The sequence below is a fragment of the Euprymna scolopes genome, chromosome 31, assembly GCF_053919585.1.
Source record: "Euprymna scolopes isolate OS-2025 chromosome 31, ASM5391958v1, whole genome shotgun sequence".
Classification (NCBI taxonomy): domain Eukaryota; kingdom Metazoa; phylum Mollusca; class Cephalopoda; order Sepiida; family Sepiolidae; genus Euprymna; species Euprymna scolopes.
This window is the reverse complement of record NC_136512.1, coordinates 7,224,229-7,251,914: the sequence shown is the minus strand read 5'-3', so window position 1 is coordinate 7,251,914 and position 27,686 is coordinate 7,224,229. Positions and strand designations below refer to the sequence as shown.

The following is a 27,686-nucleotide window of genomic DNA, read 5'->3' as shown; positions in this document are numbered from 1 at the left end:
AATTAAAAACTGGGAGCATTACTTTTTTGTTTTGGTTTTTTAATTATGATAGTTTTTTGTTGTTATGTTTTCGTTTTCTCTCATACCAAATGCACTCATGCGTTATTTAAAATTATAATTCTATCAATTATCCACATTTATTGTCGTCCTGTCAAATTTTGCAAAAATTAACTAAAAAATTAAAAGCGAAATATTTTTTTGGCGAGAGAGATGCCATGTGCTAACAATCTCTCGTTAACTCATTTTTAATTTTTTAAATTTTTACTTCAAAATTCTAAAATCAATCATTCAGAGAAAAAGTAATCACTAAATAAATTTATTAATAAATTTTATTGAAAACTCCGCTATCGTTTATCAAGAATCTTTTTGATTTCATTTTTTGTTGGTTGTTTTTCGGAGGGAGATATAGTTTTAACCTCCCCCCTCTATAAATTATATTTTAAAAAATATTAAAATTTGGGTTTGTATTACTGTACACATAGATTCGAAAAAGTAGTTAAAAAACAAATATATAACAAATAAATGTTATCAAAGGCAAGATAAGTTACTTTTCTACCAAACTGGATATAATTACCGTGTTTTTTTTTCAATTTAACATGTTTATTCAGCTCGAAAAACATGCAGTGTTTACCGATGATGTATTGGAAAATTCAAAATGGCGGCCGACTCTCTCTTAAACACGGTAAGTTCGGGAAAAGGTGTTATAAATAATAAACTAGACAAAATACTGCTAGAAATTCGCTCAATATATATTACCGTGACATAGGTTGACATATATTCGGTGTTTAAGAGAGAGTCGGCCGCCATTTTGAATTTTCCAATACATCGGTAAACACTGCATGTTTTTCGAGCTGAATAAACATGTTAAATTGAAAAAAAAAACACGATAATTATATCCAGTTTGGTAGAAAAGTAACTTATCTTGCCTTTGATAACATTTTTTTGTTATATATTTGTTTTTTAACTACTTTTTCGAATCTATGTGTACAGTAATACAAACCCACGCTGTAAAATAAGTGAAACCACTAAGAACTTAGCCAGTTAGGTAGAAAACGGACACTTAGAAAATCGATTTTATTTAAAAAAAAAAAAAAACATTAAACAAGTAAAAATATATTTTTTTTTAAATATTATGGGGGGGGGGGCTATAGTCTATTTAAAAAAAAACAATATCTCCTTCAAGAACGATCATAAAATGTGTTTTCAATCGATATTTATTCAATAAGGGACCAGTTTTCCTACCTAGCGAAAGGGGACGAGTTTTCCCGAGACGAGTTTTCCGGAGACGAGTTTTCCCGAGACGAGTTTTCCCGAGACGAGTTTTCCCGGGACGAGTTTTCCGGGCACCGAATATATATATGAAAATATATATATATATATATGAATATATATATATATATGAATATATATATATATGAATATATATATATATTTATATATGAATATATATATATATGAATATATATATATGAATATATATATATATGAATATATATATATATGAATATATATATATATGAATATATATATATATATATATATATGAATATATATATATATTAATATATATATATATGAATATATATATATGAATATATATATATATATGAATATATATATATATATATGAATATATATATATGAATATATATATATATGAATATATATATATGAATATATATATATATATATGAATATATATATATATGAATATATATATATATATATATATGAATATATATATATATATGAATATATATATATATATATATATATATATATGAATATATATATATATATATGAATATATATATATATATGAATATATATATATATGAATATATATATGAATATATTTATATATGAATATATATATATATATATGAATACATATATATATGAATATATATATATATATGAATATATATATATATGAATATATATATATATGAATATATATATATATGAATATATATATATATGAATATATATATATATGAATATATATATATATATATATATGAATATATATATATATATATATATGAATATATATATATATGAATATATATATATATATGAATATATATTAGTGTTGTGCCGATGAATCGGAATCAGAATCGGGAATCGGTTAAATCGGTAATTTTCGGGGAATCGGAATCGGCATCGGAATCGGAAAAATTTGTGTATAATTTCCGATTCCCAAATCGATTCTTTGAATATTTTTCAAAAGTTAATTTTCAATTGCTTGTACCGATTATAAATATTTATTTCTTTTAAACTATTAGTAAAACTAAACTCTATAGATCTACGTACTCGTTATAGAATGAAGTTCTCATAACAAAATCATGTAATTTCATTAAATAGTTTTTGTTTTACGCTCCCTTGACTAATTATCGCAGTTTTTTTAGGAAGATTCCGAATTTCCCAAATCGTTTTTACGGCATAAAATAAAAACTATTTTATGAAATTACGTGATTTTTTTATGAGAACTTCATTCCATAACGAGTACGTAGAATATATATTTTTTTTATTTTTCGTTTTTTAACATAGTGTAAACTGCATAAACACCCTTTTTTAATACGTGAAGACAGTTTAGAGCTTCATCCTAGATCTAAAAATAATTTGGTTTTTAGTGGGTTTACAAATATCGTCCAAAAGTAGAATTTCAATGAGGGGGGACTTTTAAATGTAAATATAATTTCTTTTTCAATCTGAAAAATTTCTAAATGTTTTCTCTTTATCTATTTTATCCAGACTTTGATAAATTCATTGTGAGATATTCATGTATAATTTTTAACTTTTCCGAAACCCGAGGAAAATGCGATGGTGTCAGACAATGTGGCTCCAGGAAAATAAAATAAAACTCTATTCGTTTGAAATCTTTTCATATTAAACTCCTTGAGAAATTTGGCAAGTGGGTGTGAAAAAGTATTGTTGTCGAAACCAACGGCATCGAAGGTGTTAATTACCCCATAATACTTTCAACTCAACTTTTGAGTGAGATTGGCGGGCTTCAGCGAGGCCTCCATGATATATATATATATATATATATATATATATATATATATATATATATATATATATATATATATATATATATATATATATATATATTTCAAATTAAATCAAAGGATATTTCATCAAATTTCATCATATTAAATCAAAGCATATTTCAAATTAAATCAAAGGCCAAGCCTTTTTGCCCATTCCTTGTTGGTCACCCGATTTATCGGAGAGGGACTATAGTTTTCAGTGGCGTTCGTTCGTCCGTTCGTCCGGATGATTCCCGGATAACCGTCCATTACTTTTTTCTGAAATTTTGCCACAAGTTGTACTCCAATACGTAGATGTGCACAACATCGAGTTTTTTTTTTTAAAGAAAACTCTCGTTGCTCCCCCAGGGGCTGAAAAGTGGTCAAAAATGCCCAAAATGGCAAAAATGACACTTTTGGTCTCATAACTTTTTTCCCGTCCATTAGATTTTACTGAAACTTGTCCAAAATGTGAAGGCAATTGTTGCAAATGTAAATTCAGTATCGCTGATCCTGGCAAAACTCTGGTTTGCGCCCCCCGGGAACTTTTAGGGCTAAAAACCACCCCTTTTTTAGGCTCTTTTTTTCATATTTGTCTAAAATGTGATTATGTATCTCTATTTAGTGTTTTTTTATGGTGCTGAACTCAAATTTACATGTCTTAAGGCCTGAAACATAGCCGTTTGTCCATTTTTACAAGTAATTAGCTCCCCCATGGGGGCAAAAGAGGTAAAAAAAAATACCTCAAAATGACTCTAAATAGACAAAATTGACATATTTTTCAGAATAACTTTTCATCCATTCATTAGATTTTTCTGAAACTTGGCAAAACCATGGGCATACCTGATATACACCTGATGGAAGTATCACTGACCCTGGGAAAATCAGAGTCACAAGCCCTGGAGGTTTTAGGGCTAATATTGGGTGTGGAGCAAAAGTTGAACTTAGTCATTTTTCTGAAAACTTTTGAAAAATTTTTTTTCACTCAAAATTGTTTTTTTATCAGTTATGTATCACTTTTTTTATCACTTTATTCGATCCCCCCTCCTCACATAGAGGGGGACCATGCATGCACGGCTTGTTATATTTGTCAATACCGATTGCCGAGTGAGGGAGCAGCAAACATACCGACAAAACCCAACACTTTTATATTCTACTTTTCATTTAATTAGCAATAATGTTTGATATTATTTTCTGGGCAAAATATTTCTTTAATTTTAGACAATTCTTTCGCTACTTTGAAAATAAACTGCATTCTTCTAAAGGTTACCTAGCGAATTTTCGCAAAGTTTCAATTTTTGTTTTGTTTATTTTACGCATATAAAATAAGTTTAGATCTTCTTTAATTTTACTAATAGTTTAAAAGAAAGAAATATTTATAATCGGTACAAACAATTGAAAATGAACTTTTTAAAAATATTAAAAGAATCGATTTGGGAATCGGAAATTAGGCACAAATTTTTCCGATTCCAATACCGATTCCGATACCCCCAAAATTACCGATTTATCCGATTCCCGATTCCGATTAATCGACACAACACTAATATAAAACGATTAGGAATTTAAAATAGACGGTCAGTTTCACAAATAAATATAACGTAACATGAGCTGTAGTGTGTTACCAATTTTAAATTATGTGCGCTTATTGGGGATAGGGTGTCTACTTTTTAAGCGATTACACATGGTTTTACAACGTTGCAAACCGAACTTAATTTAGTGGGAAACACTTTAGTTAATATCCATGAAGAATTAGGATGGCCAGAAATGATGATCATTTTACGTTAAATTTATATTCGAAACTGATCTTACACTCTAAATTCTAAATGATCGCTTTTCTTTCCGCCAATTAAAAAAATGTTCTAACACGTAATCTATAAAAGTAATATTTCATTTTGGAATAGGGATTTAGCTGCGAGAGAAAGCACAGAAAGCTCACGCAATCTCACGTTAAAAATGGTTTTCATAATAGTAATATTATTATTTAGAAATTCGTTCGTAACAATGAGATGTGGCTTTGCTAAGTGGCGTTGTTAAATATATTGTTCTTACATCGTTTTCTTATTTTGCCTACCAATCTTCGAATATTTTCCACTATTCATGTAAGTAGCATGTTATACAGTAAATACGAACTGGTACAATATAGCTTTGTTTTAAAATCAAAATAAATGTTTTGTTGTGTTACAATTTTTAATCAATTACAAGGCAAACATTTGAGATAAAATATACACGGATATTAACCAGGGGTTTATGTAATAATTTGAAAATTTACGAAAAAACAAACAAAAAAAATCTCTAATTAAATATGTATAAATTTTACAAGAATCGGAATCGGAATCGGGAATCGGATCGGAATCGGAAATTTTGGCATCGTCCCATCACTAATATATATATATATGAATATATATATATATATATGAATATATATATATATGAATATATATATTTATATAAATATATATATATATAAATATATATATATATAAATATATATATATAAATATATATATATAAATATATATATATAAATATATATATATAAATATATATATATATAAATATATATATATATAAATATATATATATATAAATATATATATATAAATATATATATATATATGAATATATATATATTCATATATATATATATATATATTAATATATAATTATATATATATATTCATATATATATGAATATATATATATATATATTTATATATATATATTAATATATATATATATTCATATATATATATATATGAATATATATACATATTCATATATATATATTAATATATATATATTCATATATATATGAATATATATATATATATTCATATATATATTTATATATATATTCATATATATATATATATGAACATATATATATATATATTCATATATATATATATATATATATATATTAGCATTTTAGTTGAACGTTCGAAATATGTGGATATCATTTTTATCATAAAAATCTATCGATATATTTGACACGGATTTTATTATATATATATATATATATATGTATATATATATAATTATCTATTCTACTTATATATAATTATCTATTTGATATATATATATATAGATATATATAGATATATAAAATAGATAATTATATATATAATAAATAATTATATATATATAATAGATAATTATATATAGAATAGATAACTATATATATATATTTAATAGATAATTACATATATATCTAATAGATAATTATATATATAATAGATAATTACATATATATAATAGATAATTATATATATAATAGATAATTACATATATATAATAGATAATTATATATATAATAGATAATTACATATATATAATAGATAATTATATATATATAATAGATAATTATATATATATAATAGATAATTATATATATAATAGATAATTACATATATATATGATAGATAATTGCATATATAATAGATAATTGCATATATAATAGATAATAATATATATAATAGATAATTACATATATATAATAGATAATTACATATATATAATAGATAATTACATATATATAATAGATAATTACATATATAATAGATAATTATATATTTATAGATAATTACATATATAATAGATAATTATATATAGATAATAGATAATTACATATATAATAGATAATTATATATATATAATAGATAATTACATATATAATAGATAATTATATATATATAATAGATAATTATATATATATAACATATAATTACATATATATATAATAGATAATTATATATATAATAGATAATTATATATAATAGATAATTACATATATATAATAGATAATTATATATATATAAAATAGATAATTATATATATATAAAATAGATAATTATATATATATAAAATAGATAATTATATATATATAAAATAGATAATTATATATATATAATAGATAATTACATATATATATAATAGATAATTACATATATATATAATAGATAATTACATATATATATAATAGATAATTACATATGTATATATATAATAGATAATTACATATATATATAATAGATAATTACATATATATATATATATAATAGATAATTACATATATAATTGATAATTACATGTATATAATAGATAATTACATATATAATAGATAATTACATATATAATAGATAATTACATATATATATCATAGATTATTACATATATAGATTTGATAATTACATATATATAATAGATAATTACATATATATATATAGTAGATAATTATATACATAATAGATAATTACATATATAATTGATAATTACATGTATATAATAGATAATTACATATATATATATAGTAGATAATTATATACATAATAGATAATTACATATATAATTGATAATTACATGTATATAATAGATAATTACATATATAATAGATAATTACATATATAATTGATAATTACATATATAATTGATAATTACATATATAATAGATAATTACATATATAATTGATAATTACATATATAATTGATAATTACATGTATATAATAGATAATTATATATATAATAGATAATTACATATATAATTGATAATTACATGTATATAATAGATAATTACATATATAATAGATAATTACATATATAATAGATAATTACATATATAATAGATAATTACATATATATATAATAGATAATTACATATATATAATAGATAATTATATATATAATAGATAATTATATATATATAATCGATAATTATATATATGTAATAGATAATTATATATGTAATAGATAATTATATATATGTCATTATCATATATATGTAATTATATATTATATATATAATAGATAGTTATATATATATAACTATCTATTATATATATATAATAGATAATGGCATATATATAATTATATAATAAAATCAATGTCAAATATATCGATAGATTTTTTGATAAAAATGATATCCACATATTTAGAACGTTCAACTAAAATGCTACGCCTGCGAATATGAACATAAAAAAAACTTCAAAATCCCACGAGTTCAATACTTCATCGTGCCACATGTATTATAAACCTGTGTAAATTGAACTGCCGCAAGATACAGACAGCTAAAGTTTATCAAACTAGTTTCCCTTCTAAGCCAAAGCGAAGCGTATAATTCGCACCCCGTGACAAAGTTCGATTTAACTTATAACTAATATTGGTAGAATCGTTTTCCGGAAATTCTCAGTTGGTCCGACCTGCGATTGACTCGAATTATTGTCATTCGACCGATCGTATATTTATCACGGACCAGTAATCCTATCACACGGTAATCCCTTCGGTACAACTTTATTTGAAAATATTTATAAACCGATATTGTATATATTATCACCCGCCCCCAAAAAATATGTCAGGACTCCTTCTCACTACCTCCGCAATTCGTACAAATTCCTCTTAACAGTTTACAAAACCAACTCTTAACATCGTTAGTTGGTATTTAGTTGTCTTCCACTGTAGAAAGACGCGACACAAGGTTTAATTGTGAGCATTTAAAAGCCAACACACAAAAAAGCTTCTTTCCTAAAACTGCCCGACTGTGGAACTCTGTCTTGCTGATCAGCTTTCCAACTGACTACAATATTGTTGTCTTCAAGTCTAACATACTCAAGTCTAACATACACAAGTTATTATTGAATTGTACTCGTAAATAATCTAATTATACGAAATTCCCACCACAAACGATGAATACGCTACTGTCCCAATGACTACAATACACACATTAAGCCTTATCCTCGAGTGGCTACCGGACTTTGATATGTCGTGACCCTTTTGTAAAAACAAATTCTGCCTGACAAAAATATCTGAGCAGTTTCGTTAGCATTCCCCAATAGGAGTGCCTCAGATTAATAGTAATAAAGTAATCTCTTCATGGAGAGTGAAGATAAAGCCTGGGAGTATGATTCTCCAAAGACTGCACAGAACAATTCCTCAGCTCATCAGAAACAAAGTTATCACCTCATCAAAAATAACGCCTTATGTTCTCTCTCTCTCTCTCTCTCTCTCTCTCTCTCTCTCTCTCTCTCTCTCTCTCTCTCTCTCTCTGCTCGCTGCAGTCTCCAATTCGTCCTTCTTATAGCCGCTATTCCTCTCATGTGCAAATTAATTCAACATGCATACAAAGGATTCATCTACAAACTCAAATTTTTCTTCTTCTCTTTTTCCTTCCCCGATCGCATCAGCTAATGGCCGAAACAACCCTGTTCTGCTTGTGTAAGTAGTTTTTTTTATATATATTTTTATTTGTCTTTACATTTTAGGCCACAGGATGTTAGCGAATCCTGATCTTCCCTCGCACAGACTGACTAGGTGTTGGTTATATTCATCGTGGATACATCCTCAACATATATACAACGTAATCATGTTGACACGCCGGTTCTCATTGGGTCACCAAAGTTCAGCAACATTTAATCTTTTCAGTACCAGATAGGTGACCATTTGAGAATACCAGGTGCTGTATGTAGGTGAACATCAACATCTCCCTGCAAGAACTGGAAAAACAGAACGTTGTTATCTCCCCTAACCGAGATATACATGCGACTGGTTACCGCTTATGAATTCGATATGCCCTGGAAACTTCCTACTTTGGAGCAAGCCGGTTCGATCCACCGAGGGTTGATGCTACTGGATGGTATCTACATTCTCGACAATTGTGCTGGCAAAATCTGGGTTATTTTTGATGAGGCGATAACCTTGTTTCTGTTGGGCTGTGGAATCGTTCTGTGCAGTCTTTAGAGAACCACTCTCCCAGGCTTTACCCTCACTCTTCATGAAAGGATTAGTTTATTGCTATTCATCTTCTGGGGTGCTTCTACCGGGGAATGCTAATGGGACAGCTAAGTGATGTTTTTGTCAGCAAGAATGCGCACATCTTCTGTGTTGGTTTTTCACTCCTCACAATTTAACCTTGTGTCACATCGTTCTACAGTGGAAAACAACTAAATACCAACTAGCGAGAATGCAAAACACTATTTGGTTTATTTGTTCTTTTGTTGCTTATTATATGCGCAACTGGCCGTTGAGTATCTTCACGAGTTTTTATGCTGCAATTTTTCGCTTTTGTTTCAGTCGTTGCTTCAATTTGAAAATGCACGCAACAGATGTTTTCCATTAGAAAACATGCAGTGATTGATATCTTATAATATAAAGCTGAATGTGTGTGTGTGTGTGTGTGTGTGTGTGTGTGTGTGTGGTCACGAATAGGCTCCTATATGGTTGACTATTTAAAAAAAAAACTGATTACATATAATGATAGAAGATGTATCGAGACACAGGAATGGGTATGTTTGATCTGGCAGAACGGTGGTTCATTAAAATTGTGGGGTCTGCGTTCGCGCCTGGTCCACAAAGTATGGAAATAAAAAATGTAAAAGTTAAAAAAAAACGCTTACAAGTGTTTTTGATATAGATGTACATAAGAATACTTCGATAAGTATGTTTTAACTTAAATAGGGATGGTATAATAAAATTGTGGGGTTTGCGTTCGCGCCTGGCCCCCATAGAATGGAAATAGGCACAAACTTTAATAAAGACTTTTCATGTCTATCTGTGTAAGTATACTTTGATAATTAGGTTTCAGTTTGAAGAAATATGGTATAATAAAATTATGGGGTGTTCGTTCGCACCTGACCTCCACAGAATGGAAATATGTCACAAAGTTTAACAAGGTTTTTTAATACAGATCCACAGAATATTGTAATAAGTGTTTCAGTGTGAACATGTATGGTATAATAAATTATGGGGTTTATCTATTTTATTTTTACTTTCATCATATTTTGCTTTGGTTTTGATACCCCCAAATTCAACCCAAACTTACAACCCTTCCTTTTCATAACCTATCATACTTTCATAAATCAGAGTCCATTTTCTGTAGGCTGTTTTTTAACCCAGTCAACGACGGGTACTTTTGCTAGTATATATATATATATATATATATATATATATCCAGGCTTGAGGTATTCAAAAGTAGGAACTAATAAACTCAACGAGGTTGTTAAATAGTGCTCGATAACAAGAGAAAAATATCTTTGTTATTTATTCGATGGTAAACAGTTACATTTAGTCGCTACGTAGTGATGACGTAATGGAAAAGATAGATTTTGTGACGTAGAGTTTTAGCGGACGGGCAGGGTTTTTGGACAGGACGTCCTTGGAAGTCAGAAGAGGGCGACTTAGCAAAACGTAGTCACATACAAAGCGTGCCAACAAGAAATAAATGAGTTCATCAAAATATAATTCACGTCTGAGCGTTTTCACTTTCGGAGAATTTCAGTACGCATGGGAGGGAGGTTGGAGGTATGTGTTTTGCTGGTGCTCCAACCAACAACGATACCCTTCTCTTGTTTGCACTCTGTCTATAAACTTAATTTACGCATACACACATCAGCACACAATAGAGAATCACAGACGAAATCACATATTGGAACGTTTAACACTCATGAGTTAATAGACTCATCTATATATATAAAAGCGAAAATGTGTACGTATGTATGTATGTGTGTTCGTTTTTTTTGTATGTCAACAAAAGGCTTTTTTCAGAAAAGCGGTCGCTCGCTTAACAACTTTTTAAAACTTTTTATATCACATACAAATTGTAATATCTCACAGTTAACAACGAAGCTTTTTTCCTATAACATCTTCGGGGGGGGGGGAAGCGTTCAGCAGTAAATACTATCCCGCAATCAAACCTGACCTCATTAACTTATTAAAACGAGCACCTGCTAAATCCAACTAATTAAATGAATTCAAACGTGTTTCCGTAAGCATGTCGCGGTGGGGCAATGGTTAACGTCGCACGTTTTTTTTTCACAACTGTTCGGGTTCGATCCTCATACTTACTTTTTTTTTAACACCCCCAAACACCCGGGCAGCGCCGGGTACTCCTCGCTAGTTATAGATAACGCACATACGTTTCTTGACATTTTTTGTACAGGCATTTAAAATTGTCGTACACTCTGGAAAATTCAGTATGTTATTGCTATACATCTTATGAGATGACTGGCCAATCTTTATGATTTCAGATTCAAATGAACAGCTAGAGCAGGAATTGAAATACACCCTACTAAAGCCTGATTGTCACAGCTGGTGAATTTCAAAAATGCAATCAGGACGTGAGGACCCTTTAGAAGAACGATATGCAATAAAATTCTATTTTAAACTTGAAAAAATGCCACGGAAACGTATGGAATGGTCTAGACTGCTTTTGTATCATCTTGCATGAATCGAGCATCAGTTTTTTAGTGGCATAAGAGACTCAGGGAGGGCAGGGAGTCTGTGGAGGATGATGAAGAGGCTATTACACGCTCACACAAGAGGACTTCCATGGAACCTTCCAGAAGTTGTTGAAGCGGCACAACAAGTGCATTGAAGCCGGGAGAGATTGCTTCGAAGGGGTCTAGAGTCTCGTGTGTGTACTATCAATAAAAGTGCCCATACGAAAAATGTCTAGAAGCTTATTGAAATCACCTAGTATATATATATATATATATATATATATATATATATATATATATATATATACATGCTCGTTATACAGCACTCCAAAAGCTATCCAACAAAAAAAATTAGATCCTTTATTCATTTAATGTCATTTGAATAGTTTGATAGATAGTTAAATAGATAGGTATAAAAAGAATTAGATCCGTTATTCATTTGTTATGCGCAAAGATTGATAGATAGATAGATGATTGCAACGTCTTGTCAGACGAGTGCCACTCCCTCAGACACTTAAATTCTATGAGCCCAAAAATGACTTCCATCGCCACAGGACCATTTTAATAGACAAATCCCTGAGGAAGTATCTATACACAGATGATGTTACAGAGTCTTAGTTTTGTACGATAGCTAAGTCTCTCTCGGTTCAAAATGTAGAGATCCAGAAACAAGCAAGAGCAAGATAGCCAGCAACAAGTTAAATGGCAGACCAGCTTAATGCGGGTACCGGTCTCCCGCTTTATGGTTTTTAAATCAGAGATAGATAAATAGATACATACATACATACATGATGATTGCAACGTCTCTTGTCACACGATTGCCACTCCCTCAGACATTTAAAATTCATGAGCCCAAATGCCTGAGAGAGTATCTATACAAAGATGATGTTACAGAGTCTTAGCTTTGTACGACAGCTAAGTCTCTCTCTCTGTTGAAAATGTTGAGATCCAGCAACAAGCAAGAGCAAGATAGCCAGCAACAAATTAAACTGCAGACCAGCTTAATGCGGGTACTGGTCTCCCGCTTTATGGTTTTTTAAATCAGATTTGCTTCTCCTAGAAAGGTTGCCTTCACCACGGCTTACGGGAGCCCTCTCCACCCCAATACACATATACACACACACACGCAAATATACACTGTGCTAGTTGGCCATTGACCCAGAAAAAGAGTTCATTCGCCCTTACATACATACATACATACATACATACATACATACATGAAATGATGGAGAGAAAGATATAGAGGTAGTTGTGAAATGATAGATAGATAGATAGATAGATAGATAGTTGAAATGATAAATAGATAGATAGATAGATAGAACATGAACAGATTAACTAAAACTCAATAACTATCCAGCTAAATCTCTATGAACTAACCAAACAAATAAACACATCGAAATTCTCGATTACTAAATAAGAAGAAAAGATTCAGCTTTGTTCCTCCATCGTCATAAATAAGCGGAGAAATAAATAGTGTACGAAAGTTAGTGCTGCTCGTGCGTATGGGGGGTGGGGGACGAGTGCAGGGGCGAGAGGGGTGCTCAAGTAAGTCATTCTTCTTTTCCACTCGAGTGACATGAAGCACCTCCGTCCCACTTATATCATCCCTCACCCAACCCCCCTAACTTCCCAATACCACCCACCTACACCCCACCGGTGTCCGTGCAGTCTTTTTGTCACCTCTTCATTTTGCAGTTGTAAGATTCTTGCGTGAATCAGTCAGGCTTGAACCATTTGTTCAGTTCCGAAAAGACTGGCAGCTGCGAAGATTGGGCTAATAACAGACCGTTTCTCCGTTGAGCCGAGCGCTTATTGGAAATTGCGCTCACTGGTCAGTTAAGGATGAATGATTTGTCGATCAAATCGACCCCCCCTCTCTCTCTCTCTCTCTCTCTCTCTCTCTCTCAATTATATATGCGTGTGCGTGTGTGTGTGTGTGTGTGTGTGTGTGTGTGTGTGTGTGTGTGAATAACAGTATAGTTACATTACAAGATCCAAATATTTATTTTTCATGCAAAACAGCTCTTCCACTATGTTAAAATTTCGGTACATTATAGACCTGTTTCGTTATTCAGAAACAATCAGTTACTATTGTAATATGGCCGTAACTTTTTATCTATGTCGTTACACCTCATACCTCCTGGACCCACACACTGTCTGGTACCACCGCAAAGAGACAAACAAATAAAACAGTAAAAAAATAATATAATGGAAATCCTACTTGGCATTTATTCGAGGTTCTTCCAAAACAACGCATTTCATTACCTCTCGAAAGTCTTTTCGCACACATACGTGCTTTTTAAAAGTCTCTCTCCCCGCCACTTACGCTAGTGCTAGCCAGCGCTTTCTCGCCCTCATGTTTATACGTCCATCTTCCCCATAACACAACTTGCTTCTATCCTCGACCACGTGGTATATTTATCTATCCTTTTCTTGAGACGCAAACTCGCACACACTATTTACATACATGCTTTAATGGCAACTGCTAATACTTTCGCTAGCCAGACATTGCTCGGCTGCTGCAGATTCTCTCACGTGCACCCATACGCACACTGTTACATTATTATTTGAACTTTGTAGCTGTTTTTGAGGAATACCTATTCGTCTCTGAAGAGTTGTTTAGTAGCATGAAGAAGATATACTCTGCTATCCAATGAAACACGTGTAAGGCGCAACATAACAAAAATCCAAGTGGCTTTCTAACTTGAAGATATTTGAAAAATTGTTTTAATTGAATGAAAGAACACACACACACACACACATACAAACATAATTTATGAGTGTGAAATGATTCGGAATGGTGTAAATGCTCTGAAGGTGTCGATACACATCCATTGAGCTTAATATGTTACTATTCAAAATATAATTTACCCCAAGAATATATACTTTATGAGCTGCAAACAGCGAAACAGTACTGTCTAAAGATGGCAATGTTTTATTCCCTATATTGGTAGAATTCTCCTAAGAGAAATTGCCGGTGGGTCACTAAGCTTAAGGAAAAACTAGTTAGAGCTCTCCGACCTGCTGAAAAAATGTTATGTTGACATTGTTGGCATCTAGATTTTGCTTATGCTCTTAGTTTGAAATTTTGCTTACATTCAGCAGGTGTTGTATTATAGTGCAGGGATAGAGGCATAGACTCTCAGTGTATTGGTCAGGTTTCATCTCAGCTTGAAATTAGCTCGTCTAGCCACACTGATGAGCTGTAAATAACGAAACAGTACTGTCTCTGGATTACACACACACACACACACACATTTGGTTATATTTTGGAAAAAAGAATTCCAGCAGAGTGCTCTGTTATAAGAAAAAATTTCAAAATAAGAGCATAATATTTATATTTTCATTTTCAGAAAGTTTAGATGAGATAAGTCATCGGTAACGTCGGTTTCAAACCTGATAATAGGGAACCGTCGAAGTCCCCATGTCAAGCTCTATTCAGCCTGATCTGTTTGTAACCGGAAGTGGAAACATACACATACCTTACAAGATCTCGTGCAAATCTCGTTTTTTTTAAGAACCTTACATTTCAAATGATTCTATTTTAAAAAATTGTTTATTTAATATTTTGGACGCCAAAGAAACAAAAAAAAGAAAAGAAAAAGAAAGAAAAGAAAAAGGAAGAACTGGAATATTCTTAAATGGTTCTGTTATTAATATTCTCTATCTATAATATAAATCTGACCTGTCTATTTAAATGTATGTATGTTTGTATGTATGTTTGTATGTATGTTTGTATGTCTTTCTTTTCCATCTTTGCGTCATGGGTTCAAGCCTGCCTGCCTGCCTACTACAACTTTTTTTTTTTTTTGCTCAACACACACCTCCAAACACCCGGGTAACGCCGGGCACCTAGACTAGTCTATAATATAAATCTCACCTGCTTGTTTAAATGTATGTACGTATGTTTGTATGCCTGCCTAAAATTTTCGACAGAGGCGACAGATTTTCACGAGATTAGTATCATTTTGAAGCAGGAACCTTCGGGTGCCAAATATCGAAAAATTGGCCCAAAACATTAATTCCTACACCCTCAACTGGGCACTTTTCTAAATGGAGGGACGATTTTTTCACTGACATTTTTTCCCAGCCATTCACCTCTCGTGTTAACGACGTTGCTTAAAAGGCCGTCATAACCATGTTAGGCAGATCGGTAAAACAGTTTGTTTTTATTCAGCTCTTTTTCATCTGACGCGTTACGGATTCGAGCCTGCTTTTGCAATTTTCCTTCTTTTTTTTTTTTTTTTTTGCTCAACCAACACCCTTACACACACCTCCACTTTCTTTTCCGTCATGGCGTAGGAGTGAGATGTCAGGTTTTCTTTCACTTTCTTTTCCACCTTTGTGTCGTGAGTTCGAGCCTGCCTGCCTGCCTACTGTCACTTTTTTTAACACCTACAGACACCTTGGCAACGCCAGGCACCCCAGCTAGTTTTATATATGTGAACTATTTATTGTGTCATCCATGAAAAAAAACTGGTCTATTAATTCATCAATTTAATTCTTTTTCAGTCTTAAACGAAATTGTTTTTATCTTAACTAATTCATAAGCTACACTAAGGGAGACAACTTTGTAAAACTCTAATCAATCTTACAAAAACCTTTCAAGCCTAAATTGAACGGATAATAATTTTATTTTATTTATATAACACTCTATTTAACTTTATTTTTCTTCTTTCTGTGCTATATTAACCATACTTATATTCTCCTTCAATCGCTTATTCTAATATGGGTCAAGTGTAAATTTCTTTTAAACGATCTGAAGAAACTTATCCGGAGCACTATAAAAGTGGTGGACGAATGTTTGTTTAAAATAGACATTTTTCGAAGTTATTTGCAAGTACCGCTCCCATGGGTTGATGAGTAGAACTGCCGACTGTCAACACGATGGTTCTAGGTTAGATCCTTGGCTTAGGAGAGGTGCTAGTCTAGCGGCACTAATAAGCTGTGATACAACAAAACAGTGCTGTATGTCGATGACTACAAATATATGAAACTTATCTTATATAAATTTTAAATATACTCCTCAAAATTTTTTCTAATCTAATTATTCATCATCTCTATTCAATCCCGGGCAACGTCGGGTCTCCCGGCTAGCTCCAAATATATGTATACACAAATTGCTCATTACATTTTGTCAATAAATATGGATGAATTCAGTCCAACATTTATTCCTTTAAAGAAACTTTCATGCACTGCTGGAAAAATGGTTGGATCCTTCTACTGCTCCAGTAGATATCTCACTGATGTTGCAATTCTCTTCCTGTATAAGAACCAAGTACGTCCTAGGATGGAGTATTGTTGCCACATCTGGGCAGAAGTACTTATCCTGCCTTGACAGAGTTCAAAACCGACTTCGTAATCTAGTAGCCGATGCCCTTTTCTCTTCTCTGCAACCTCTTTCCCACAGAAGAGACGTTGCGAGCCTGTCTTTGCTCTAACGTTATTTTCATGGCAAGTATTCAACTAATCTCAAATCTATGGTCCCCTCTTGTTAATCTTTCAAAAAAATAAACAACTCTCGTCTAGTCAGAATCAAAATCAATAAATCCCCCCACTCTCTATCGATACCTAAGCCTAGACGTAGATTCAAGGAACAAAACTTCTTTCCTAGAATTTCTCACCTGTGGAACTCTGTTCCGCTGATCTGCTTTCCAGCTGACTACAATATCGTTGTCTTCAAGTCCAACGTAAACAAGTTCTTATTGAATCGTACTCGTAAATAATCTTATTATACAAACTTATTTTTACAAACGATTATTACGCAACTGTCCAAATGACTACAATACACACATTAACACTTATCCTCGAGTGGCCTCCGGGTCTTGATATATGATAACCCTAAAAAAAAAAAAAAAGTTTTGATGAGACAAACAGATTCTAAAGCTACATTAGAATACGATCTGCACACATCGCGTGTCCACATCTTTCTTTCTCTCACCTCGCCTTTATGGGAATCGCTTTTCTTCTCCATTCGAATTCTATCCATCAATTTCCTCACAAATGTCAGTGGCCATAATATCCAAATGCCACACCTTATCGGAATACGGCTTGTTTAGGGTTAGGGTTAGGGTTAAGGACATCTCATAACTCTCACCGCCAGTTCAATTTCCTTTGAATTATTTTTTTTTTTTCTATTACCTTTTTTTTTTTTTTACGAGGTGAAACAAGCGGCCTGTAAGAAAATTATGAGATTAACTTCATCATCATGAAATTTGCAAAAGAATCCCTTACTTTAACCAAAAAAGAACGAGAGTATAAAATATAATACTACCGGGTGAGACGATAAAATTATCGCCTTAGAAAAGAAGACAGAATTCCATTTCCGTTTGATGAAAAAACTTTTTTTTTGTTTTTTGATGTTGCACACTATCTACTAGTTGGCCAGTTGTGTTCAAATCCCAAGAGCGATAGGAGTCTTCTATCATATTTGAAAGTGACACAATGTTCAACGAGTGAGATCAGAGATGCGCCACTGTACAACTCATGCTCTGTACTAATCCAAGTTATGACAGCAGGACCATTGCCAGGACCCTCAAAATATATCGCTGGATTGCTACAAATAACAGAGAGGTGCCCAGCCAGGATAATGAAAACAAAACTTCCGACCACGGTTTGATGTGGTTTCAAGTGAGGACCACATCATGCCACCTCACATCTTCAAAGTCAACATCCAAGTGTACCTGGATGTGCTGAAGAGTGTGATGATCCCCTGGTGCAATCAGGTGGCCAGTGGCAGACCCTGGGTGTGGCAGCACGACTCAACATTGGCCCACAACTCCAAAGAGAACCAGGCTTGGCTTCAGAAGGAGCACTACGACTTTGTACCCTTCTCTTACTGGCCCCTTCCTCCCCCAACCTGAACCTGCTTAACTACTTTGTTTAATCATATGCCGAGAACATCACGAACATGACCTCCCACAACACCAAAGCCAGCCTGATTGCTGCCATCTGCCAAGTATTTGCTGAGCCCCTGCCAGTGCTTGTGGAAGGTACCTATGCCAAAACCAAAACGTAGATTCCATGAACAAAGCTTCTTTCTTAGAACTGCATGCCTGTGGAACTCTCTTCCGTTTGCCTGTTCCCCACCTGACTACAACTTGGATGTCTTCAAGTCCAACATAAACAAATTCCTGATGAACCGTCCCCTTAAGTAAGACACTTTATCAAATCTCAACACTAACGTACTGTATATGTAATAACCCTTACCCCCGAATGGCTTCCGGGCCTTGATAAGTGGTGGCCACCTTGTAAAAAAAAAAAAAAAAAAAAAAAAAAAGGCATGCTCCCAGTTCCAAACCCGTATCAAGGCGGTATTTGAGGCTGAAGGCGGCTACATTAAATAGATGTCAGCTCTTCTACATAATCAAATTACGTGAATTGATTTTTTTTCAATAAAACTTTTAAAATAAAATTGTAATGTTGTTTTTTTTCAGGCGACAAATTTATCGTTCCATCCTGTGTAATTTATTTATATTTTTTTTTTTCTGTGGATGCCTAACAAAACAGAATAGTAGTGCCGGTTTCGAGTTTTGTTGAGGATCATTAAATTTAGTAGTCACTGCCCAGCATCGTTTTGAACCTTTGCTGACCTGTGGCGTAATGATAAAGTACAAAGTAAATTCAGTTCTAAGTGACAGTTCACTCCTCAATGTGAGCGATACTAAGAATACAGATGCGAATTATTTAAAACTTCTACTTTGTTTTTTTACACAGGCATCATCACATTATCAAGGCCAAGAGGCCACTCAAGGATAAGGGTTAAAGAGTGTACAGTAGAAATTGGACAATATAGTAATCATTAGTAATGAAAATTCGGTAAATTTGATAACTTATATGGAACGGCTCATCAAGAACTTATTTACGTTAGACTTGAACACAACCATATTGTACTCAGCCGGAAAGCAGGAAAACGGAAGACAATTCCACAGGCGTGCAGTTCTAAGAAAGAAGCTTTGTTCATGGAATCTACGTTTAGGTTTAGGCACAGATAAAGAGTGGGTGGGGGGGGGAATTATTGATAGTGTTTTCAGCTAGACGAGTGTTTCTTGTGAAAATTGGCGAGAGGAGGGACCATAGACTGAAGCTCAGTCGAACACTTTCCATGAAAATAACGATACATCAGAGACAAGCTCGCAACATCTCTTCTGTGAGATAGAGGTTGCAGGGAAGAGAAAAGGACATCTCCTACGAGACTACAAAGTCTATTTTGAACTCTATCAAAGCAGGACAAGTTCTTTCTAGCAGCTCCTGCCCAGATGTGGCAACAGTATTCCATCCTTGGATGTACCTGGCTCTTATATAGACAGAGAATTGCATCAGCAGTGAGATATCTACTTGTGTTGCATATTGAAAGGGATAGCATCCGGGTTTTAATTAGAAACAAAGTAATTAGGATCGAATATCATTATTGAAAAAGAATTCTGGGATCGAACACAATTGTTAAAAGTTAAAATGAATACGTTTATATATGAATACGATAGCGTGTGTGTTCTTATGTGATCTGAGTCCTTTAATTGTTATGTTCTTATAATTTCTTGTCATAAATAATTTTAGCAAGAATTCTTCATAAGTTTTGGTTTCGGCTTCGATTATAGCTGATGGCACTTAAATCATCTATTTTTTTTATAAATAATTTTAGCAAGAATTCTCCATAAGTTTTTGGAGTGAGTCGGTAAGACTGACAGAAACTCCTTAGGAAGTGAATGAGGTCAAGAAAAGATATAGAATTATTATATACTTAAGTTAGACTAGAAAAGAGTCAGTCCGATTGAGTTTGGAAGAGAGAAGCAGTTAGTCCGGCAGTGTGGACCAGAAAGATCGACAGAGTTAGCCGGAACTCCTAGGAAGTGAAGGTGGTCAGGAAAAGATAATAATGTAGCAACGTAGCAGGCATCGAATTCCAATCACCAATGAATAAACATCTTGTATTTGTTATGTAAGCTTTTTGTTTTTGTTCGTAATTCAAAAGTAATGTGTTTTGGCTGAAAGAACTCAAGTTTATATATATATATATATATTTTTTTATTTTTTTATTTTTTTTTTTCATAAGCTTCTATTTTGGTTTCGATTCAAACTAATGCACCCAAGTCATATGGATATATTTTTTTTATTTTTGAAATCGCAACTTTATAACATATAAAAATCGATAGAACATTAACTCTATAATAATATATATGAAATCTGCAAGAATTAAAATATCATATTTAAGCGTACTTTACGATCGGGCTTTGTCGGGCATTTCTGCTAGCATAGATAAATATTTTTGCAGTTTTAACAAAAAAAGCTACAATATTATCAGAACATCTCTATTTATGCTGAATATCTACAGAGTGCCAACAACAATATTACACATGAATGAGTCCCCTGTGGAATTCGCACGGGTGCCGCTAGTTTATATTAGTTAGATACGATTCCAGGAATGCATTAAATTATCCATTGTAATGAGGAATGCAAGCTAGAATAACAACAAAGAATGGAGTAAAAAGGAAGTTGTGTTGATTTGATTTGGGTCGGAACAGGAATAATGGAATTAAAGAATGTCCACAAAGAATGTTTGGCCCGCATGCTGACGTCACAAAGAAGTATAGTTCTTAATATATACGCATGATGACGTCACAAAGAAGTATACTTATTAATATATACGCAGGTTAGACTAAAAACCAGGCATCAAATTCTAGTCACCAGTTGAATTTGTTATGTGAACCTTTTGTCTTCATTCGTCTTTCAACCACAAGGTAATGTGTTTTTGTATGAAAACCCCCTTCCAAAGGATAATTATATCCCCCATGTTCGATAATGGATCTATAACTCGAAACAACACAGCGATTTGATGACACGTGTATACACACATTCATTAGAATTAAAGAATGTCCACAGAGAAAATCTGGGACGTGTGTTTCCAGGACACATGTTAGAAGCGTGTGTATGGGATTCATATGTCTGGCCTGCAGTCTGACGTCACAAAGAAGTATAGAATTAAGATATATACTTAAGTTAGACAAGAAAAGAGGCAGTCCGAGTCAGTCAGTGAGAGGAGTCCGAGTGAGTCGGTAAGACTGACAGAAACTCCTTAGGAAGTGAATGAGGCCAGGAAAAGATATAGAATTATATACTTAAGTTAGACTAGAAAAGAGTCAGTCCGATTGAGTTCGAAGGAGAGAAGCAGTTAGTCCAGCAGAGCGAACCAGAAAGATCGATAGAGTTAGCTGAAACTCCTAGGAAGCGGAGGTGATCAGGAAAAGATAACAATGTAGCAACGTAGCAGGCATCGAATTCCAATCACCAATTAATAAACATCTTGTATTTGTTATATAAGCCTTTTGTCTTCGTTCGTCATTCAAAGGTAACGTGTTTTGTCTTCAAATCTTGTATAAAGAACTTTGCATGAAAAACACCCTTCCAAAGGTTGACTGTATCTGCTATTTTGCACCAAAAACGGCACCAAAATGAGTCATGTTACGTTATCCAACATGAACGACACCCATGTAAACGGGTGTATACGTTTTGTGTTTGCTTGTGACGTGTCCTAAATGGGTTACTAAATGCTTATCAGTGGTTCTTCACTTTCTGAACCCATTGTTATGTTTGTTGTGTGGTATTCATTATCGTTTTATGTTTTCGTGATCGTCTAATATTCATATGCATTCATGTGTTTATCTTCTCTGCTCACTGAACCTGGTCCATCCTGACTTCATATCATTCTTGGAGGGGGCTGAAACCTTTTGGACGAAACAAATTGACTCTAAGACGATGATTGGTTTTCATATTTAGTTTTTATTTCAGTTTCGAGGATGTCGTGCAGAAGAATAAAAATTGAGTTTCTTTGCTTGTGTGTTTAACAGTCTACATTGAGAGACACGTCACTCCACCTCAAGAGTGGAGGAGAGACAGACTTAAAGCCCAACTGCTCTGCTTCAATTCAAACTTACAACTCTTCTGATCTCCAGCTAACCTGATCACGTGATTCACACGTAGATCCGATCAGCTGACCAGACCTTCTGGTAAACTTGTCTATGATCTAGCTTTGTCATATTTTGACAGATTTTATGAAAACATCATATCCATCTCTTGTTGACCTCTCCAGTTAAATAGATAGATAGATAGATCGAGATGGACAGATAGCTAGATCGATATAAGATAATTTATTCTGTTCTATCTATTTTATAACATATCCCCCTCTTCAATAATGTATTAACCTCTTTAATAATGTATTAACCTCTTTAATAATGTATCTCCATCCTGTTTAAAGAACTTCCTCTTCACATCTATCTCTCAGCACCACTATCATAAGAATTGCACTCTCTCTATCTCTTCTTCATCTCGTATCTGTGTAACCCCCAACGCAACACTTGGCCATGACTAACAGAACAGGAACATGCTATTTCTGTGGATTAAATAAAGGTTTTCATCTGAAATTCCAAATGCATAACTTCAAGAAACTTAAAAGAATTCTTTTAACTTTTTTGAAGTTATACATTTGGATTTTACCGTCACTGGATTATTTATCTTCCACCAGACTATCCATTCATGTGTAATCACCTTTTTCTTTACCATATTCCCTCTGCTTCACTTTTTTTGTTTTCAAGTAAGATCTTTGACTTACTTGTTGTTCCATCAAATACTTCTGCATGCAAAATCCGATCCCACATTTTGTTAATTCCTACCCTCTGATGAGAAGGAAAGTATTTCTTCGAAGCTCCACGAATTAAGGACTATCCACTTATCTAGTGTTTCCTTTTCAGATTAAATATGTTTTTAACTCTTTTCAAAGTGTTTTTTTAACATGTTTTATTAACTGTTTGCTCGTATATATATATATATATATATATATATATATATATATATATATATATATATATATATATATATGGCAACACAGGCAAGGAAAACATTTATGAAAATATAAAGGTTAGTAAAAAAATTAATCTGGAGAAAAAAACTTTGAAATCAGATATCCGGAATGCGATTTTGTTCTTTTTTTTTAAGGAGGTGGTGTTTGGTCAACACTGCTGGAGAGCCATGAAATAAAATACTGTTTTGTTTTAAACTCTGATAAATTTTTTCCCTGATAAACCAATGATGATCGCTAATAATATTAGGACAAGCGTAAAGCCTTGCAAGTAAATTACTGCAGTGATTACAAGAGATTATTTTTTTTTTTTTTTTTTACTCACATTACGCCCCAAACAAGGCATATCGTCACTTAAACGTAAGGGGCTACTAATTGAGAAAGATTAACAAAATGTCGGTTTACATTTGATTTGAACTTCTGCATATCAGTACAGTACAGCAGGTAGCAGGAAGGGGATTCCAAATTCTAGCTGTTCGAGGGAAGAAACTATTAGTAAAAAGATTTCTGGCATTTAAAGACCTTAAGAGTGAAGGGGTGTGATTTTGTTGCTAAGCGGGTTTGTCAGGGATATGTATGTCAAGGGGGCACAAGTGCAACGAGCTCATCAGAGCACATTCTATTAAAATATCTGTAAAACAGGCACAGAGATGCAACATGGCAGCGATGGGACAGGGGTTGGAGCCTAGCTGACAAAGTGGGACCTATTAGATTGGAGATCGATTTTTGGACCCTATCCAAGAGGGAGAGACTAGTGCTAGATGCACCAGCCCAGATGTGGCAACAATACTCCATGCATGAGCGAATGGTGACCTTGTAGAGGAACAGGATACTTTAAAGTGTGAGTAGTTTTCTAGCTCAATAGAGGGAGCCCACCTTTCTTACAGCAGCCTTTGCAATGTCCTCAATGTATTTTTCCATTTCATATCTCCTGTGAATGTTAGGCCAAGGAGTTTGAAGAAAGAATTCTCAAGTAGGGAGTTTTTTTAGGTTTTTTTTATTTTTTTTTTTCATTTTTACCCTAAACAAGGCACAGTGCCCCGTTGATGTAGGGGGTTATTATCTAGGACATAATTGCAGGGATATTATTTAGGGAATTAAGCAGCAAGATGTCTGTTCACATTACACTTAAACTTCTGCATGTCATTACAGTTGAAGAAGCAGGAACTCGGAAGGAAATTCCGAAGTCTAGCAGTTGCAGGGAAGAAAGTATTAAAGTAAAAGGCTTTCTGGCATTTGGGGATTTCTACTATGTAGGGGTGGGATTTTGCTGCTGATCAGGTTTATCGGGGGTATTTACGCTGAGGGGATACAAAGACTTGTAGTTCCGTTGGAGCATCTATGAAAGTACTTGTAAAACAAGCAGAGGGATGCAACATTTTGTCGAAGGGACAGAGGCTGAAGCCTAGCTGAAAGTTTGGGATCTATTAGGTTAGCGACTCTCTTTTGAACCCTGTCCAGGTGTTAGAGACTAGTAGGGAGTTATCTGTAATTGAATTACAATCAATGGAATTTTCCAATGAAAAAACAGGTAACGGATTTTGTTTGTTTTGAATTTTGGCCATGTTCATGTTCCTGGTCAAACTGTAGTATAAAATATGTCATTGTCAAAAGTCATAAGAGACACGACCCCTTCCTTCTACTAACCCTAAGTCCGAGTAATAATACAAAAAATAAAGCGATTACTTGTGTAAAGTTAAAAAAATTGTAAGAGTGTTCAGTAAAAGTCTGCTATAAGAACTAATAGACGTTGCCATTTTTAGGCCAATTTTCTTTCGACTTGTATTTTACGCTTTTCTTCTAAAAACATATTTCTTCTCTCCAAAGTTCTAATTTCTTGGAGATTTTTCATCACATACTTTCCCGCCATCCTTGCTTCCTCACACTCCTTTCCAATTTTCCAATATAGTCGGACATTTACCATTCACAGATAACCAAATCTTATCGATTCCAATTTTTCATTTCCTCCTAAGATGGACAACAGAAGAATGGATTTTTTTTTTCTTTTCTGCTTTTTTTTTCTCCCTCTTTATTTAATTCTTAGGCCCTCTTCAATTATGTTTTTTCTGCTTATTCTCAAAAAATAAATAAATAAATAAAATGAATAAATAAATAAATAAACGAAATCTATGCACCAATTTCAATATTTGTTAATAATGCATATAAAAAAAAAACGATGAAACGCCAAACAATGATTTGCAAAGACAAATGAAGAACATGGCTACGGCGCCAATAAACCAACTTCAAACTTTATTGCTTTCATATTGGTTTGTGTTGTGTTGTAATAGAATATCATACAACTGCTTTGCTTCTATGTGAGTTTACTATTAAAGAGAATTATATATAGTGAGCACCGTCTGCATGTCTATTTTAGTTAATACTAGCCTAGATTCACGGTGTTGTCCGGGAGTTCGGAAGTGTATGTAAAAAAAAAAAAAATGGTAGTAGGTAGGCAGACAGGCAGGCAGGCTTGAACCCGTACCGTGAAGGAGAAAAAGAATGTGACAAAAAAAAAAAAAAGGTGAGGTCTGCCGTTGCGCCCATCGCCAAACCAGAAGTGGTAAAGGCTTAAATTAAGGCTAGTCAATCGAAAAGAGGGGATGACTTTCGAAAATATCAGCGAAAAAAGAGACCCCCTCCCTGTAAAAAAGTGCCCAGTTGAGGGTGAAGGAATTAATATTTTTAGCCAATTTCTCGATATTTGGCGTCCGAAGGGTCGTCCAAGCGAACCTATGATGATTGGCACGATAGAAGTTTTCTTGTTCCACAACTTAGCAATCTTCATTCTCAGTTTCTGACAGTTACGTCATTTTTCATCCTTTTTGCCTTGATGTCGTTTTAGCAAGCCACATCAATAATTTGGTATTCATTGGCCTTTTTGTTCACAACTACAATTAATAATATCCGGTTTCCTGTGAGTTAGGTGACTCTTAACGTTCCCATTGTTTTCAATCGCTTCTGAGTTATGTTGGAACCATTTGTCTGTCTCTTGGATTCTGGACTTCCGGCAAAAACTCTAATGCAGATTTACATAAACTTTGTACTCCTTTTTGAGCACGTATACAACAATGGGTTGCACTGTTTCAAGAGTCACACCACACAGGCTGCAATTATCAGAATAGTCAAAAAACACCTTCCCTTCATGGAACAAGGTCAAAATAATTGACAGAGATGCAAGATGGAGAGTCAGACGACTTAAAAAAGCAGCACATATGCTAAAGAAGGAAAATTACTAAGATCAGCACTATATTGGAACCTCTAATTATAAAGAAAAACAAAAATTGTACAACCCTTTAACTTCAACGGTAAAAGGGAGATAATCGCCTGTTAAACTTAATTAGAGTTATCTCCCTTTGTCAACAAATTTTTTCTTCACACTTACGAAACTACAGCGAAAAAAATAAAAACAACTCCAAGAATACAAAATCATCTATCGTGCCAATAACTTTTCTCCTTTCTTTTTTAAAGATGGCGACCAATATGCCTGAGGAAGGTCGAAGGCTACATCGATCACAACATTGCACAAATACACTCAAGATGAGAACAACAAGTACAGGGTGAAACGATAAAATTGTCACCCTAGAAAAGACGAC

The 27,686-nt window shown here is 32.9% G+C and overlaps 2 protein-coding genes across 12 annotated transcripts in view; one reads left to right on the top strand and one right to left on the bottom strand.

Moving 5' to 3' along the window:
- LOC145255614 (pleckstrin homology domain-containing family H member 2-like) overlaps positions 1 to 27,686 on the bottom strand; it is a 1,732,783-nt gene that overhangs the window by 1,552,175 nt on the left and 152,922 nt on the right. The gene's annotated exons all lie outside the window — the stretch shown is intronic.
- Positions 1 to 27,686, top strand: part of LOC145255616 (histone-lysine N-methyltransferase SETMAR-like) — a 252,289-nt gene that overhangs the window by 148,297 nt on the left and 76,306 nt on the right. For 2 of the 4 annotated variants that reach the window (XM_080114133.1, XM_080114134.1), the window contains exon 2: positions 9,213 to 9,243. The exons of the other annotated variants lie outside the window; for them this stretch is intronic. In XM_080114133.1, the coding sequence (XP_079970259.1) occupies positions 9,213 to 9,243 (31 nt within the window). The remainder of the gene's footprint in view (positions 1 to 9,212; positions 9,244 to 27,686) is intronic. 4 annotated transcript variants of the gene reach the window in all.